At 35.8% G+C, this 19759-nt stretch overlaps 1 protein-coding gene across 1 annotated transcript; it reads right to left on the reverse strand.

Moving 5' to 3' along the window:
• Positions 1 to 18559: 18559 nt before the first annotated feature.
• On the reverse strand, positions 18560 to 19759 carry LOC149201514 (uncharacterized). Its single transcript, XM_089401297.1, has one exon. It carries the CDS (start codon positions 19757 to 19759, stop codon positions 18560 to 18562), a length of 1200 nt encoding a protein of 399 aa, XP_089257423.1.

A 19759-nucleotide genomic window follows, 5' to 3' on the forward strand; every position in this document is an offset into this window, starting at 1 on the left:
CTGGCAGCAGAGCAACACCAGAGATGAAACTAAGACTCTGATGACTATACTGCTTGTGCACCAATATACCCCTCAACCCCAATCAAAACAACTTTGTTTCCTTGGCTTGGAATGTGTGTAAATAGACCAAGAGTTTGGCAAACGCTACATCTCACAATCAGGCTAGTGTGAAACCAAGACGAGCTAAGAACTGAACAATACTTCTGGATGTGTTACACTTGTTTTTCATTAACAAGGTCCATTTAGAGAGCTGGATTTCTACCATTGTTTCTCCAAGTGTTGTAGCGGCTACAACCATCCTCCAAATTTTTTCCTTATCTTCATTTTGGAGCCTCCCTACCAACCTTTCATAGCAGCATGTCTTACTTCATCAACTACACAAGCTTAAGTGATTTTCTTGCAAAAAGGAAGCCTGTCTATCAGAGCTTGTTGCATTCCCCTCATAGGTTATTTCTCCAAACATGGTTCAGTTCCAGGTTGAGCATACCCTTCAAGAAATTGTGCAATTCTTGAGGGAAAATAGCCTTCCCTCCACAAATTTCACAATTTAGTTTGGAAGCTTGCTGGGCTCCAAAATCGCACAATTCTTCCAGTCAGGTTTTATCCAGAAAATTTCACAATTCTTCCCAACAGGGCTAATCAGCGTAGGAATTGCATGATCGTGGGAAACAGTGAGCTGCTCTGCCCATAAATTGCACAAATATCCTGGGAAACTAGCCCAACTCCCTTCCAGAAATGCACATTTTCTCCCAGCAATTGAGAAGCCTCTTACATGTGCAGTTGAGTTTACTGGTTCCCTCTGGGATTGAGCAAAACAGATTTACATGCATGGGTTGCTTCTCCTAAGGCAACATGCAAAGGCATCCCTTGATTCAGGGATCTAGTTTTAGCAGTTGGAGGTTGCATGCAAGGATCATTTCAGAAACCTCCCACCAAGTTTCGCTCTTCCTAGATTTGTGGCATGCGCGTCACATCTTCGATTTTATCAAAACTCGTGAATAAGATTCTACAAATCTCATTCCTCACACCAAACTTGTAGCTCTAACATCCCACATCTCATCTAGGAGTCGTTGCCACATTCAGTTCATTTGTTTTGGGGTAAGCCCGCCTTCCACATCCTGTGTTGCATTTTTGGGGCTTTTTGTGTTTCGCTTCATATGAATGATGTCTGCTTGATTCCAGTGAGAAAATTTCATCGTTTTCATACATACTAGCTTGTACCAACATCGTTTTAGTTTTCATTAACATCTCACTATTGTCGCATGCATGAAACTATTTTTCATGAATGGTTGTCGATTCAACGACTCGGCTCACCCACATGCATGTTGTTCCATTTTCTAAAATTGTCATTCACCATTTTCATGCATGATCATTCACTTATGCTTACACTCAGTATCACCGTGCATTCACATTCACATTCGCTTTCAGTTTCCCATCGACGGGACTGGGCAACCTTGGCCCGTACTCTGCCTCACCAAGATAGCATTGAAAAATCCTAAAAGGGAAGGCTTTGCCTTCCTCTCAAGAAATGCACATTTCTACCCAGTGAATCTCCTCCAATCTTGCATTGCGTAATTCTGTGGTACAGTGACTACTGGCCCAGAAAATTTCTCAACGTAGTCACTGAGCTTGCAACCATTGCCAGCTGAGATTGGGCATTACGCAATTCCAGTATTTAGCAGCTAGGCTAGACTATGCATTGCAATGTTCTAGCAGTTATTCAGCCTCTTGACAGCCCGGAATATGCCTTGCGCAGTCTTGGCAATCAGTCTCTCGACCTCCCGACAGAAATTGTGCAACCTTCATGGTCAATCCCACAGGTATGTTGCAAGTCAGTTCTCAAGTTCATTTTGGTTTTCGACTGAAAAATTGCTTGCCATGAGTGTTTCCATGTCTCCGGGTATCACAGGTACGGATCTTCATCTCAGTGGCACAGGTACAATGGTTTCTTGGAGAGCAGAGTCGAAGACATTGTTCAGAGAACACTTAGGGATGTAGTCGATCAAGTTTCTATGAACTTGCCTACCCACGAAGACATCAAGTTGTTTGTAGACAAGGACATCAAGATATTACGACAGCAACATCACAGCAAGAAGCACCATGAACAACAGTTGAAGGCAGCATACCAAATGCAACCAACGCAAGAGGAATGTTTTTGACAAGACAAAGGTGGAACAAAGTTGCAATCTCAAGCAGATCCACTTGTGGTGAAAGAAACTTTGGAGACTCAGGCTATGTGGTGTTGGCGTGACATGAAGATCATGCGAAGGCAGAGAACAGAACAAAGAAGGATTCACATGTGCTCAAGCAAAAACTCAAGGAAGGACATGAGCTACACATACGAGAGAATGAGTTGCAGTAGAAACAGGTACAGTAGGGGGCACAACACACACAGATGGATGAAAATGCATCCGTACAAGTCATAGATTCATCCTAGCAGTGGGCACGAAGCAGACAGGGTGTGTTTTTGTTGATTGCATGAAAGGGAATTCAGCAGCATGCATGTCATTGTGCACATGCATGCGATCTAACCCATTTGGAACACTCATCGAGGCAAAGACACAATGCAAGTCAAACTCATGTTGAACATGTAGTTGACAGTTGATGTGCATGACCACCAGCACACGCTAGAAGATCAACACAGACACTATGCATCAATGTGTTGCCAATTCGATCGCACCCAAGAAGACCATGTGCATGCTAGTAGACGAGTTGGATGGAGGAACCACACGAATGCACCTGGATGCAATGGAGGCAAGAGTTCACTTCAGAAATATATCACCATGGATCGCATGCACATCATCACAGATGACCAAGTTTGGCATCCGGTCACCACCTTCACCATCACAAGCATGTCAAAGAGTTGGTCTCACCACAACAGACTGAGTGTTAGTGATGTCTTGCATGGCTTGCTCAACCCATTTTGTCTCACATGGACACATGTGCATTGTAATGTAACATCTTGTTAAGTGGAAGTTCAAGTGTCGATAGTTGGATGTAACAGTCATAGAGTAGATGAAGAGTCATGAGGGTAGATGAACTATCACAAAGGGGAATGTCAAGGGTCACCCCATCCTTTGCTATAAATAGAACCTCATAACTCATTAGATGGGGTCTTGGTTAGCCAAGCTTGTGATAATACTATCTTAGAGAGAGCTTGGACAGTATTGTAACAAGCCTTGGCTTCTCCACTCGCGTAGCTAGTACATCTCTTTGGAGGAGCAGGCAGTTGTGGATGTAATGTTCCACTATCAGAACTAGTGGTTGGATATGGATGATTTGTATGACTGGAACTTACACTTCGTAATATAAAAATGTTAGCACATTTCATGGATCTGTCATATGGTATTCCAGTTATCTTATTTACTCTAAATGGTATATGTATTTGTTTTCTTACACATGCATGTATGGACTATTCTGTATAAGTATGTATGAATCTTACTGAAATGTGTTGACTGGTTTAACCATCACTTTGGATTGTTAGCTAATTTTCTTTCCAATTTGTGATGCATCTTCACTCGTGTGTTCCCTTCCAAGCCGTGTGCTACCACAGTTTTGCAAGGGGTGCACTCACCACACTCTCTGTGTGTTAGAACTGTTTATGCACCTTCCTTGTCTTACTACAACTGTCACACCCTTGCTACCAACAAAGTTATCTTACTTGCTTCTATGTGAAATCGAGGTCAAGGCATTACCGTACGACCCACAATTGGGACTCCTACACCAAACAGTCTGAGATCTAATTGTGACTTCTTACCGGGGCGATCCCCTGACATGTTCGCAGGTCTAGCATCGTCAACAACACCTTAACATTAAAATATCTTATAAATGTTTTACTCTAAATTTATTTTATAAGATATCCTAATTAAATCTAAAAGACAAAATTTGGTCGAGATAGATAAAATTTGTTGAGATGAAAAGAACTTTTGGAGTGAAAAGATTCCAAAATTGGTTTGCACCTCAACAAATCCCTCTCTCTTCTTGGCAAATCCAAAGTTAAGATGGATAGGGCGGTATTATATAAATTTCACATCTTTTAATTTTATTAGAACCTTGATTTCATCTCTACGAAATAGGTTTAGATATATCTCAAAAGTATAGTCTTTTTCTTTTAGATTTAATTAAAAAAATGTTATAAAATCATGTTAAATTAAAACATTTATCAAATATTTTGATTGTGAAATGATTTATATTTTTATGGCATGTAGTATTGATATTCCGTGGTATTTTCCCATCGTATTGTAAAAAAAGCATATTTACAAGTTAATAATATCGATTGTAAAGTGTGGTGAATATCCATGGTTAAAAATCTTGTTATATTGGAAGTTTATTGTAAGTATTAATTTTTTTATGTGCTTATTAATTAAATTTAAATATGGTTACAAAATCATTACAATGTTTTACTTTTGAAAAATAAATATTTTTTTTCCAATATTATTAGAAAAATTAATTTTCAAACATTTGATTGGACCATAACTTGAAGGTATTATTATAGAATTTTTCATAATATAATGCGATGTGGATAGCTACATCACATATTATATGTCATAATTTATGGAAATCATTCCAATATCCATGCATGATCTTTAGATATTTGTGTTGTAATTTTTTAATCCAAAAATAAAAAAATTGAAAATAGCTCATACACACATAAATAACATATTTACAATAAGTTACTTCCCACCATAATTTAAGCAATTCTTTGAATAAAATATGGATAGAAAGTAATAAATATGTTTATTAAGAGTGTGTTCCCACAATTATTTATGTTTTCCTCAACTCTTATGTAGTAGTAAAACTATAAATTTGAACACCTTCCCACAAAAAATTATGTAAGTCCTTGTGTCCAAACAATCAATTAGTTTATTTGCTGAGCATCTCAATTTATTAGCTCCTTCAAAAGAAACACTATAAGGTTCAAGGATTTGTTTTAAATTATAAGGTAAAATGGATCTTAGTTTATAGCTACTGTTTATATATTATATATTTTAATGTGATATATATATATATATATCTATATATATATATATATATATATATATATATATATATATATATATATATATATATATATATATATATATATATATATATCGTGATTTTCTTTTATCTAAAAAATTGTTGTTAGTTTTATTAATAAAAACAAAATTACAATATAACAAATCAAGTTTTGTTATTTTTATTATTTCAACATTTTATTATCAACTGAACTAACATTGAATTTTTTCCACTAGAACACTACAACATATATGTCATACTAGGCTCTATATTGATTTTAACCTTTTATTTTTTCTTAATTGAGCTTACATGTAAATGTTAAATGTTTACAAACATTTACGCCACTAGAACGTCACCTCATAGTGGGTTGATATTTTTTTCTATATATATTTTTCCCGATATTTGAAAAAAATTACTAATCCAGGTGGATGTTGGTGGACACCTACCTATTCCACTTGGAACCCCCCCAATTGTCTCTTTTAGTTTCCTTAATTGTAACACAATTTACTATTTTTGACATTTTTTTCAGTCCTAAACTTACGGAGCTGTTTTGAGGCCCTTTTATTTGGAAAATACGGGGCCAAAATGAAAATATGGCTAATGTTAGCCACTCGTAATTTATAGTCCTTGGATAGGTTTTTTCTAACAAGGTATTGTGCGCATCAAACAGTTATTGTATGCCAAAGTTACGACTCCGGGAAGTCGATGTACTAATTTAGCCAAATGAGGCCCATAGTTTTGGCACTTCATCTTTTAGGGTTAGATTTTTTGATGGTTAGGGTTTTCCATTCTTTCTTAATAATAAATAGGCCTCTGAGCATCATTGTAACACATTTCAGAGACATGTAGCCACCACATCTCTTCTCATAGATAAGCTACCATCACCCAAGCTAGTATCATTTCCATTTGTTTGTAAGCATATTTTCGTGTTTGATATTAATGAAATAAAGTGTTATTTATATTGATTATTTGTATTTATGGTTATATCTGTAAATTGTTGTGTTCATGTATAAATTCAGATCATTTGCATACCTTCTTACATTACACCTACACATCTCCCCTATATTGGTGTTAAGATGGATCTATGCTGGTTATTATTGTGCAAAGAGCGATATGTCTACATGTAATGTAAGTATGTCAACATTTTTTAAATCTCCGAATATATATATATATATATGAAAATAAAATTAAATGTTAGTCGATGATTTTATAGCGTTGTAAACTTTTAACATTTACATGTCAACTCAATTAAAAAAAATAAAAGGTTAAAATTAATATAGAAACTAGAAAGATATTGTAGTTTCTGGGTTCAAACAATATAATGTTTGTTCAACTTATAACGTAATCAAAATAATAAAATTCAAATTGCTATATTGTATTTTTTCTCTTATTAATAAAATTATGAACAATTGTTTAGACAAAGGAATATCATAATATACGTATCTGTTAAACACACACATGGCAGAAAGAGTATGAAAGATAAAACATGAGAGTACATTTTTATTAACAAATCATATACATTTATAGTACATGGTTTGACCGTTGGGTTTCACATCCCAAGTTCTCTTGCAATTCCTTTTGTCTATTTGGCTTCCACACTAAACCATTGACGATTAGGTGTCCAACATTCCTCCCCTTAATCTAAAGGGTTATGTATGAGTCCAAGAAGAGAGTTGTAATACAAAATGTGCAAAAATTCATGGCAAAACTAGGTTGAATGTGCTCTCTGAAATGTTGGTATAAAGGGCGGCAGTTTAAGGATGACCACCAACATTGGAATGCTTAGTGCAGTTCCCGGAACTCTTCTAATTCTGGCAAGAAGCTCAAGACTTCTGCTAGAGGAAGTGCTCCTGATGTTTTGAAGAGGGAAACCTTCAATCAATAAAGGGAGGTCTCACCCAGCATAAAAGGGAGAACTTCAACCTGAAAAGGGAAGTCTCAACCTGTGATGGTTTAAGGATGACCGACAACTCTAGAATGCTTAATGCAATTCCCGGAACTCTTCCAAAATTGGCGAGAAGATGAAGTCTTATACTAGAGGAAGTGTTCTCAATTTTGTTCCTGGAATTCTTCCGAAACTGGCAAGAAGCTGAAGTCTTCTGCTAGAGGAAGTGTCCCAGATTACCAACCGAAGGCATGCTCAGGGGCATCTTTTTTTCTGGCTACAACTCTGAAACTAGTGTGGCAGGTTGTGGCTCAGGCTCGCTTGATGTGACTTTGAAGCTTGTAGATGACCATCATTTCCCCCCCGTCAGATACAAGGTGAGATGATGGAGAAAACTCAACTGCAAGACCGTTCAATACTCTGGAATAAGTTCTGACATTTGATTGGAGTATCTTCTTAGCTGTTGATGCCCATTTCCAAGAAGCGATCCATTCAAGATGAATCTTTGTTCTTGCAGGATGTTTGTTTCTCAAGCATCTGTGTGAAGAATGGGTGTTTTTATGACAGTGCTTACATGGATGAAGACCAAAACAGTTATCTTTCAAATGGCCAACTCGATCACCGTTTTGGCATTTCATAATCTGTTGTTGTTGCTGTAGAAGACAAGTAGAATCTGGAACAGTTGGAGGTGAATCGTCATGAAGGAATCCAACACTCTGAAACTGAATGGGCTTTGAGTAGTTTGGAATATGAAAGGACAAGTCCTTCTCATATCTGAGACCAGTTATGTGTTTTTTGTGGACAAGCTCTTCCCAAGGTCTGATGATGGGCTTGGGAAGTGCAAGCTAAACTTCTGCATCTACATGTAACCTTGCTGCTTTATGGGATTCTGTTTCAATCTTCTGAACAGGAACAGGTTCAGAATGACTCCTCTGTTTTAATTCTTCTTGTTGTAGCTGAGATTCAAGCTGCAAAAAATCAATTTTCTCTTGTGCATTTTGTAGACAGACCTAAATGTATGTGAGAGAAGCTTTGTTGAATTTTAATGTATCATGATTAGTAGAAAATATTAGAGTTTTGAGGAACTCTAATACTTCATTGATTCTGGCCATTTTTTTTAATATCAGAATTACACCTTAAAAAATTGATCACAACTACTACTCAATGCAGAAAAGTAATACCCACTAGCAATATCATTTATAAATGTGCAACAAATGATCAATGTGCAACCAGCAAGCACCAATTACAATCCATTACATAAAAATAAGAGTTTACTCATGACCAACACTATGTTCTGAAAATACAACTGACTAAACTTTTCTCCACAAAAGATTACTTTTAATAAACACATCCCTTGACTCTGCTAAACTCAGCTCACAAGGGGTAAATCAACCAGTAGGTAGTAAACTTGTTCCTTCTCTCTTCTAGAATAGCGTCCAAATCAACACAGAAAAACTCTCCAAATGTGGTACCTTGTGGAGTGTGTTTAAACTTTAACTAGTTGTGAACAGAGGGAAACTTGGCCCTTATTTAACAGAATTCAGCCACAAGAATGATGCCAATTCTCAGCCCACAGAGAAGCCACACTTTCAACATTTTAACTCGAGGGAAATTGTCCCTTTTCACAAGGACTTCGCACTAACTCTATTTAACAATGGAATTCATCCTCATAGACCTAGATTTGGATTTATGTGCTCGGACTATCATGAGATCTTTCAACCTGGGATAATTTCATGAATATATTTGTAGTGATGTACGCTACTACCAGGGGTGCCACGTTTCAACTAGCTCATGATTTGCTATAAGACAAGTCCACGTCCCTTTATCAATAATCCCCTTGAATAATATCACACAAGCAGTAAGTCACACTTCCCACAGTCAACAAATAGACTCAGATACTCTACCTAGTGAAAAGAATATACAGCCACACACAAAGCCTATAAATGGCATCCAAACTGAGACAAACGCGTTCTAGTATGGCAAAAATTGACCCAGAATACCAACAGACCAACCAGTAGCAATATATTAGGTAACTCGTCCCCTTTCTCTTCAGAAAAATCTTGCTTGCTATGTCTGCTACCCAATAAGAAAATTGAAATAACTCAACTCACTAAGAGGGTAAAAATCATGCCACTGGTGTATAGAAACTCATTCCCATAACTTCTATGAGATCGATCTTGAGTGAATCAAAACATTTGAATCTCGAATAGCTTTTTTTTTTGGTCTTAACATGGACCTTTGTGATTACCTCCTAATGAACACAAAAAGGAGATAAATATTCAAACAAACACTTTACTCCACCGGCATCATAATGGTTGTAAATTGCCATAACGAAAGAAATGTGTTTCACATAGATGTCCTCCTCAACTTTTCAAATGACGATATTGGAGGCCACGATAGATATGTTGCCTCAGGCCATGCTCATTCCCTCAATAGACAAGCTCGAGCAGAATCCCTCAAAGCGGTCATAGTAATGGAGGACTGGCTCAACTATATTAGTTGAAGTAGGCCCTCGCCTTTCATTTACTACTACATGGTCAGCAAACGTTGTATCAATATGCAAGGCCTGTACATTGACCGAAGTCACTCGCATAGAAAGATCAAGGCGGTATTTGTTATGTCTAAAAATAAATGCCACTGCACTGCAACAAAGCCAGCTAGATGACTTCGTGGCAATGGTCCATGATAAAATGACAGAATGTATTTACCCCTCAAAGCTATTATCTTTTAAGACAAATGTCGTGCCAGAACCTGTCGTTCAGGTGCCATTACTCGAGAAAGGAAAGGAAGCTTTGGAGATTAACAAACAAATGGGACTTGTTTTTGATGATTTTGACTTGGAGTATTACATGAGGCTTTTTCGAGATGATATCAAGTGCAACCCCAATTGCTCTACCAAATGCACCCCTGAACTGAGACTTACAGTCTACAGTAGGCAGACCAACACCGAACAAAAATTGTTGTTTGACAGACAGATGTAGAACAAAGTTCGAGTTCTGCAGCAAATTGTTTAAGCCATGACATAGCCTTTGCTTCTTCACTTTGGAAAGCATCCGTGACTCAATTGTCACTCGTAGATCTTCGTTGAACTTGATATGCAACCCATCAACCATCTAATATTCTCAGCTTCACACATGAAACTAGGCCATAAGTTCTCACGCGCTTCTCACGCAGTGTCTATTTCATGTTTCAATGATACAAATATATGGTACAATTATGAAGACAGACCTGTATTTTTTTAACTGAACACAAATGCTTATTTCATTGATCCTCCTAGATTCTTTTTAAAGCAAGCACGCGTTATTATAGATCTATGCCACAACATAGTTACAATAGCTCCATGTTCACCACTGAGTGAGTGTTTTAATGGAAAATGTGACTCACGCAGGACTCATACCGATTACCATGGTTGTGCTCTTCCCACGACTAGATCGCCTTTGGTGGTACCTGGCACAAAAGAATGCATATGCCACACATGTACTATTCCAACTAACCAGTGTCCATATTTAGGACCAACATTCATTGCAGAGAATAACAACTGTTCTAGATATCAATTATTTGCTTCACTCTACCATGTTAAACTCACAATTCAAAAAAGGAATTCCTGAAATGCAAATGGAATGCTATACTTCATCAACACATTCGAGTAACGGGCAGGATAGGTGCATAGCTTACTGACACTCAACACATCCCTTTGTCCAGATTTTCATTATGCGTATATTCCGCACATTATCTACCTCTCATACTTGCAATTCACGCTAGAGGAGTTACACCAAATTAGTGGAGCATCAAGATCCCTATGGGCGAGCGTAAAATGAGGAATAAAATGCTCAATTCTGACAAGCAGATAGGGCATTAATTAATGTTGTCAAGAAGACTATTGGACTGGCAAAATCTGAGCAATTTAGAGGCATATTTGACAGGTATGGAAAAGAACTTGCATTATTTATGTAGGTAACACTCCTCTAGAAATTAGTAGACTGTGTTGGATGCCTAGTATTGGTCCCACGAGACATTCGAAGAGAAAAACACGCTCAAGCATCAACCTGTTCAGAGTGAGGATAGAAATTGGCCGTTGGAGAATGTATGGAGTGTAGGTCTGGCAGGGGTCAGTGTTGGTATTTCTTAAGTGCACAGAGAGTAACTACAACGAAATTACCAACATTACTATTGCATAAATAAAGCAAAGGCGTAGAGAGGTAGACAGAGAATTTATTTTTCTGCACGGAAAGGCCATAAAATAAATGGCTCAAAGTAATTATGCAGGGTAGGAATATGCCTGCTCTAATACCATGTTAAAGACACACATGGCAGAAAGAGTATGAAAGATAGAACATGAGAGGACATTTTTATTAACAAATCATATACATTTATAGTAGATGGTTTGACCGTTGGGTTTCACATCCCAAGGTCTCTTAGACTTCCTTTTGTTTATTCAGCTTCCACACTAACCCATTTAGGATTAGGTGTCCAACAGTATCACATTAAAATATATAACATATAAATGGTATCTATAAATTGAGATCTATTTTACTATATAAATTGAAATAAGTGCCACAATCATATAGTCTTGCTCTTGAAAAAACTAATAAATTGATACATGAAGTGGATTAACTAATTCATTATTGAGGCACAAGGACTTGAATAAATTTTTTTGGGTAGTAACCACAACCAAGTCTAAACATTTACAATTTTGCTCGTACAGAAGTGTTGAAAATATAAATAATGGTGGGAACTCAATCTTAAAAGGTATATTTATTTATATCTTATTTATATCCATTTTTTTTTTTAAGGAGCTAGTTAAATTATGAGGGGAAGTAACTTATTGTAAATATATTATTTATGTTAGTATCAATTGTTTTCAAGGATTTTATTTTTGTATTAAAAAATCCATACACAAATATCTAAAGATCATGCATGAATATTGGAACCATATCCATAAATTACGGCATAAATATGTGATGTACTTATCCATATAGCATTATTAAAACATTCTTTCTAACTATAATACCATTATGATTAGTTATGTTTTAGCTGAGTTGTATGGACTCATTTTGGAAAATAATATTAGCCTTTGGCTTGAAATCCATGGTAAAAGAGCTAAAGGGAAAGGTATATTTAGGAGACATTAGTCAACTATAAACCATATTGTTACTCCTAGAATCATTTCTCAGGAACGTCAATAATATGATTGATCTCTTATGTTAATTTTTTTAACATTAGAAAGGATTAAGCTATGGAATAATCTAGAAGAGATAAATAGTTCCTCTCGAGCTAAGGGTTAACTAGGCTATACAAGAATGTTACTATGAAAGTCAATACCAACTCGTGTTGGTTAGAAGAAATTACATGCAATATCATAGTTAAGCAAGAATGTCCCTTATCCGGTACCTTTTTGGCATTGACATTAATCAGCTAGAAGAATTTCTCAAAGCTACAGGATGTGATGGACCGACACTATTATGGTAATTATTCGTCTCCTTTATAATGACAATATCATTCTTTTAGCCAAAAACCATGATGATCTGAACAAGAAGCTTAGAAACCTCCAAGGTTACTACTAGAAGATGGGTATGACTATTAACACCGACAATATTAAAGCCATGATAATTAGATGCAAAAAGATCAAGTATGATAATTTCATTTATGATAATAGCAACTTAAAGAAAGTTTCTTCATACAAATATTTGGGGATTGCCATCCATTATCAACTCAATTGGAATTACAACAATGAGAAAAAGATAATTGGAGGATGAAAAGTTTATATGGGTTTGAAAACAATTGTAAGTCAACAAATCCTTGGGCATGGACTAAAAAAAATTCTCTTTGAGATTGTCATCACCCCAGTATTCTTATATGTATGTGAGGTTTGGGATTGCAGTATTCCTAGATAATCGTGGAGGAAGGATGAGCAGATCTAAAAGTAATTTATAATATATATCCTCAATATTAAAGGAAATACTCCCTACCATATCCTCTTCATTGAAGCTAACCTTTACCCATTAAAACCATGACTATGATTAGGTATCTCATGTATAAGAATAATTTATACAACATGGAATCTAAGAGGTATACTAAAATTTCTTTTAACTCAAGAAAAAAATCCTCACGTTCAGCTTAAGCTAGGCTAACATAAATATGCCCTACCTTGGCTTGATGAGATAAAGGAGGAGATCATCTTGAAGAATAAGGATAATACAAAAAAGATTATTACTTAGAGATTTAAGAATAAGTTGTGGGATGATAAGGAGTTAGAGAGAAAAAGTAAGCTAAAAAAGAAGCACCAAGAGAGATCAAATCCTTAAGCACAAACCATGTTGAGGTGGAAACCACTGAAGTTAAAAGATATTTGATTCCTCTAAAAACTTAATAGATACAAAATTAAAATAAATTTATGCTAGTATTAATTTCATATCATCATAAATATAAAAATATTTTAATATAGATATTTTATATTTTAATTATTTTTATTTTAATAATTTCTTAATTTTTATTATGGTGAATTGATAATGTGTAAGAAGAACCACAATTAAAATTAAATTACACTATAACAATAAGAATATATCTAAAACCTTTCAATATTTTAATAAATCTTAATAAAAACAATAGAGATGCATTTTTCTTTCCATTTGTATTTATGCTATTTTAATTAACCTACTATTTTCTATAATAAAATAATTTATAATATAAATATAATTTTTAGTCATATAATTATTGGGGTTATGAATATGAAAACAAATTCAAATATTTAAAAATCAATGAAGAAATGAAAGCAACTTTTCCGAAAACCCAATGAAAAAAAATAAAGAATATATCTAAAACCTGTCAATATTTTAATAAATCATAATAAAAACAATAGACATGCTTTTTTATTTCCAATTGTATTTATGCACTTATTTTAATTAAGCTACTATTTTCTATAATAAAATAATTTATAATATAAATATAATTTTTAGTGATATAATTATTGCGGTTATGAATATGAAAACAAATTCAATTATTTAAAAATCAATGAAGAAATGAAAGCAACTTTCGCTGAAAAACCAATGAAAAAAATAAATCTCTTTAGAAAAATCATAATTAGGCCGATAGGCCTTTCTATGCATCAACAATCGTCAACATTTTTACCCTGCTCCGTTGGATCAGGTGAGACACTTTCAACCGTTGATTTGAAGCTTTCAACCGTTGATTTGAAGTGTGATTGCTTTTTCCAAATATCAGTTGAGTTGCCTCACTGCTTTTTCTCATTCTTTTATATCACTATTGAAGATATTTTCATTGCTTTTTCCCTTCCAGTTGTTGTTGCTATTCTTCTTCCCTAGCTTTTGACAAGCACTGATTAGTATTAAACATCTCAGAAAACGCGTTTTCACTTTCATCTCATCATTTTCTTCAATACTCTACATTCCATTGGCTTGCATTCCATTGGCTTGCCTTGTTTCTTGTTCAAATTGTAAGAGATTCAATACTCTAAGCCTCCATCCACGGGTATTATCCACCACTTCAACCTGCTCATTCGCCGTCAGAGCTTCCAGCTGGTTAATCAAAGCCTACTACACTCTGGGCATGGTAAGCGCGCCGATTCTTTACTCCCTTTTAGCTTTATTCCTTCCATCCATGTTCACCAATAAAGCAAACTTACTCTGTCAAAGCCACAGCCGGCAGTGGAATAAACAAATAAAAGTCCGCGTAGTAGCCCATGAGATTACTTTCGTGTAAAAGCTTACGATTCCAGAGAGCCGCCTTAATTTAATCCCCCTTCATGTGCAGATCCGATTCTACTGTCTTGAAAACCGAGGCGGCGGAGCGTCATTGATGGCCAAGGCCGCCATTTCATCATACTCCGCAGCCCTACACTCCTTAGCCGTCATTCAATTCAACGGCAGCGGAGGCACAAAGAAAGACAAGGATCTCAAAGCCGGGGTAGCCCTCTGCGCCAGGTCAGCATTTCACGTGGACGCCTTGCGAGAGCTCGGCCACTGCAGGACGGTTACGGCGTTACCAAGAACATAGCCGAAGGAAGGCGCTTTCTCGTCCACAAATATAGTATATTTCCTAATCTCAATGATTCTTGACAAGTTTTTGTTAAAAGAGTCTTTATGACAATCTTCTTTGATGTATTGGGCATTTTCATATTTTAATATTGAAAAACAACTTTTCCTGAATTGCAATGTATTGCATTATAGAGTTTATGGTTTGATAAGACGCTGGGCTTCAGCTGTGAGGTAAAACTTAAAACGTTTCAAATCCGGGAACCGCTGAACTGAACCACGAGAAGTCTCCTCCTCCTTAACAATATCCCCGCATTCTGCAGATTATTATCCTAGGCGGCGACTTTAGAATCCAGAAAATCCACTATATATTCAACTTTTAGCTTGCAGAGTTTCTTGAACCACCCCAGTTTTCCGTCCCCTTGGGGTTTACTATGCTTTTAACTTTTTGCGTGGGAAAATATAATTCAATATCTTACAAAAGTTCCGCTTAAATTTTAAATTCAAATGCCTAATTTTTCATATTTTAATTTCGAAATCTTCATTCATTTATCTCACGTCTCCCCGCTTTACATGTTCGTTGACTTGCTCATTTGTAAAGGAACTGTGCAAACCTCGCACTTTAATAGTTATAATATGTTTCAGTCACGTGTACCTTCCTCGATGACTATAATTCAAATTTGTAGAGCTTAATAAATTGAATGCAAAAGGTTAAGTTAATTTTAAGCAAATACTTTATTACTGATAGTATTAGATAAATATGTTTTAACGTCAAGCACCTTGTGGTATACGTCATGTTCTAAGGATGGATGGATGTGTATGTTAGGGTATAATTCAAATTCAAAATAGTAAAACTTGGAGTTGTCTAACGAGGCGGAAGAATTGTCCGGATGGTCAAAAAGTGGCTGGAATTCAGGGAAAAAAATTTCAAAAAATCTTGTAGAGGCAGTGTTTGAATCGTATTTTTGATGGTGGAAATGGTGTTTTTGATGGTGGAAATGGATTCAACACCATCAAAAACGTCTAGGACAGCTAAAATTTTGAAGTTTAACAACTATAACTTGGATTTACAAAAAAAATTGCCGAATTTTCTCTAAATAAAACCGGAATTTCCATAACTTTCCGGGCAACTCCTCCGCCTCGTTAGACTAATTGTTTTTAAAAGTGTAAAGATACATTGAAGGTGTGGAAGATTTGGGAAGATTTGTCTTATAGTTATGCATATAACATTCTAAATGAATTATCATCAAAATATGTGAATTTTTGTCAAGATTTGGGAAGATTTGTCTTATAGTTATGCATACAACATCCTAAATAAATTATCACCAAAATATGTGAATTGTGGTAATCAATTAATATATTTGTTCCTATTAATTGCATGTGCATTACTAAGATAAAAATGTGAAAATCCTGTTTTTTAGGATATATATACAGGTAATCTATACAAGTTTAGAACCACCACTTCAAATATCATTTCCAACCTGTCCGATAAAGATTATAATGTTCCAGGAATCCACAATAAATAAACAAAATAACATTATAATTTATGCTGCAAATATACAGGTAATCTATACTAAGACATCATAATATCCTGAGTAGAAGCATTGAATAGCTTTTAAATATCTTGAGCACAAGCATTGAATAGCTTTTGAAAAATATGGCTGCAACAAAACTATAAATATCCTGAGTAGAAGCATTGAATAGCATTTAAATATCTTGAGCACAAGCATTGAATAACTTTTGAAAAATACGATAATGTTACTAGCAAATATAATTACTGTACCAAAATATTGGAAAGCAATCCAGGATGGAATTGGAAAGAAATATAGGATGTAATTGCAAAAATCCGTTTTATCTTTCTGAAAATATCTTAATGTTACTAAGAAATTGTTGAAATCTAATTTCAACGCAGACCAAGAAAAACCGTGAACCAAGCCAGAAACCGTTCACCGGATTTTCTCGGAGCTATTTGCCGACGAAGGAATAATCCGGGAAGGAGCTCCGAGAAAATATGGAGCTGACGCGTGGTTGACCCCTGACGTAACGCAACGTAAGAATCTCGGAGGTTAACTTTCAGCACTTGTTGGTCTTCCGATATTGTTGTCCACCGTTGGATGTGCTCTCATGTTTTCCGCCGTTGATCACCTGGAGCTGCATACGAACTTGCATTAAATTAAAACCATTGCGTGGAGTGTTTGATTTTTGAGTTTGACCGCTGTGGAAGAAATGTCTTGGAATTTAATGGTGGTACGAAGTTTTAGGTGGCCCTCTTAATATGAGTATGGGCACGTTTTAATACATATTTTTATATATGTTTCTTATATACGGCATGTATTAATGTTCGTAAAAATATGTTGTATTTTGTTTTAATTACGTTGACCATTTTGTAATGAAACATATAACATATGCTTGTGTTTTTTTTGATATATGGGAGATATGTAAGTGTACACAGGAGCGAAAAGATTTGGTGGTGCAGCGAAAACCATGTGTGGAATGTATTGAACACACAGCAGTGTGTAAAAAGATAGAACCAGGTGATGTAATTTTTTTTGGTGTAAGAAAAACCATGTGTGGTTTTTGCACAAACAGTGCATAAAGAAAATGGTGAAGTTTTTTTTGTAAGTCTGTGTGAATTTTGTTTACAGCAGTAAACTTATGTAAACTTTTATTACAGCAGTAAGTTGTTTTCACTGCAGTGAATGTAAAAAGAGATTTACAGCAGTTAACCCAGTAATTTCTCAGAAATCTTTTATGGTGTTGAAATACTCTGTCTCTCTGTAATTTTTTTTAAGTCTTCTGTGTGCACAAAAGATCCTGGAGCAAAAGAAAAAGAGCATTGCCTCTGTGTGTTTGAATATTTGGTTTTTGGTATTTTCCCCATCAAAAATACCCAACACAAATATTAGTACCAAAACATTGAAAAGCAATCTAGGATGAAATTGCTAGAATGAAATTGCAAAGAAGTTCGTTTCAATTAAACAACAACGGAGTTTCAAGGTGTGTAAACATAGATAACAACGAAGTTACAAGGTGTATGAACTTTTATAATGAACAAGATTTCTAAAAACAAGTGTGAACTTTTATAATGAATAGCATTTCTAAAAACAGCCACTGCAATTGCTATAATATAAAAGTCTTTAAAGTGTTTTTTTTTTAATGATATATATAATTGAAAATAAGTAAGCAGTAATTTTAACTATATCAATAATGATGATATATTATAGTTTTGTGATGGTGGAGTTTGATGAGGACAAACTGCAATCAAGATATACATTTAAAAAAAATTAAAAATAAATTTTAATCAATTTAAAAAAATATTAATTAATAATATAATAATATAATCTAATTATTTTAATTGAATTTTTTTTTTTCCCATAAGGAAAAAGTCGTAATTTCTATTAATATGGAGAAATTACATTTTGCAGATGCAATTGCATTCATATTGTGGTTCAGAGACCTTCCTGAAGAAGCCCCATTTATCATGACTCTGGTAGGGAGTCCTAGTAGCTGAGGCTGTATATGCCTAAACTTAGAGGAAACAAGATGAATAACATATTACATTCCGGCTCTATGTAGAGAGCCTAGCTAAAGCTGATTCAGCTGCTTAGATGATTATATATAAAATAACAAAAATCAAAGACTACAAGAAATGTAAACTGATTATATGTGGGTCGAAGACCCATTCCTAAAGAAAATCAGGAAAAGGTCTGTGGTGGTGCTGATGGGATGATCCATCAATCACCTCTTGGATCAGCCAGTCATCCCGTTGATTTTGCGCTGCTTCTTTGGATAGCTGGTCCGCCTCAGTGTTCTGTTCCCTGTAAATGTGGCTGCATTTGAAGGATTCAAATGATGTGATCAGTCTTTTTGTCTCTTGGAGAATATGTCTCAGCGAGAGAGCATAGCAATGTGTAGTATCATTCAGCCAATTGCAAACAATTTGTGAATCCCCAAATAATTGAAGGTGGCTGCACTGTTTCTGTATGGCAAAGTGAATGATATGTTTTGCTGTGCTTAATTCAACAAAATAATTGGTGCCTTGGCCAAGATTAATCTGAATTTTATAATAGTGATCATCGCTGAGATATAGCAGCGCTCCTCCACCACATCCTGTTTCTTGGGCAGAGCCGTCGAATAAAGCCCAAGGCTTCGATTTGTCCAGATTTATATGCCTGTGGGTGCGGGTGGGATTTTTTGGAACAACCTCAGGGAGTAATTCGAAGTCTGCAATAGTGTGGCTCAGGATAACAAGCCAATGAGGCGCCTTATTTTGAAATATGACCTTGTTCCGAGCAATCCATATTGCCCAGCAAACAAGCAAAGGCATGTTAACGGATTTTCCTGTATGTATACGGCACCAATCGCTCCATGCCTCCATAATATTCGGACCCTGCCAGACTTTGAGGGATGGATAATGAGAAGAAATGTTTTGCCAAAATTCTTTAGTAACATGACAATTTAGGAACAGGTGTGCTGTGCTTTCCTCTTCTAAACAGCAAAGATGGCATCTGAATGGACCATGAAATGATCGCTTCATGAGATTGGTTCCTGTAGGGATTTTATCGAAGAGTATATTCCACATTAAGAGCCGAGTGCGAGGGGCTGCGTCCAGCTTCCAGAGATCTTTCCAGATGGGGAGGATAGCCGGGGGCTTGTAAGATTCCATGAGTTTTAAATATCCCAATCTGGGAGAGTAAATGCCGTGGTTTGCGATTGCCCAGATAATGTCATCGGGGCCTTCGGTGAGTCTAATGTGCGCCTGCGAGAGAGCGTTAGTAAAGGCCCTCCATTCATGTTGCCACTGATCGGGTATCTCTAAGGTGCGGGGGGTTGCCCAAGCCTGTTGCGGAAAGGTGGAATTCACACTATCTCCAATGTGCTTCAT

The sequence above is a fragment of the Pinus tabuliformis genome, chromosome 2_1 (genome assembly GCF_031772625.1).
Source record: "Pinus tabuliformis cultivar Carrire ecotype Pingquan chromosome 2_1, CPIR1, whole genome shotgun sequence".
NCBI lineage: Eukaryota > Viridiplantae > Streptophyta > Pinopsida > Pinales > Pinaceae > Pinus > Pinus tabuliformis.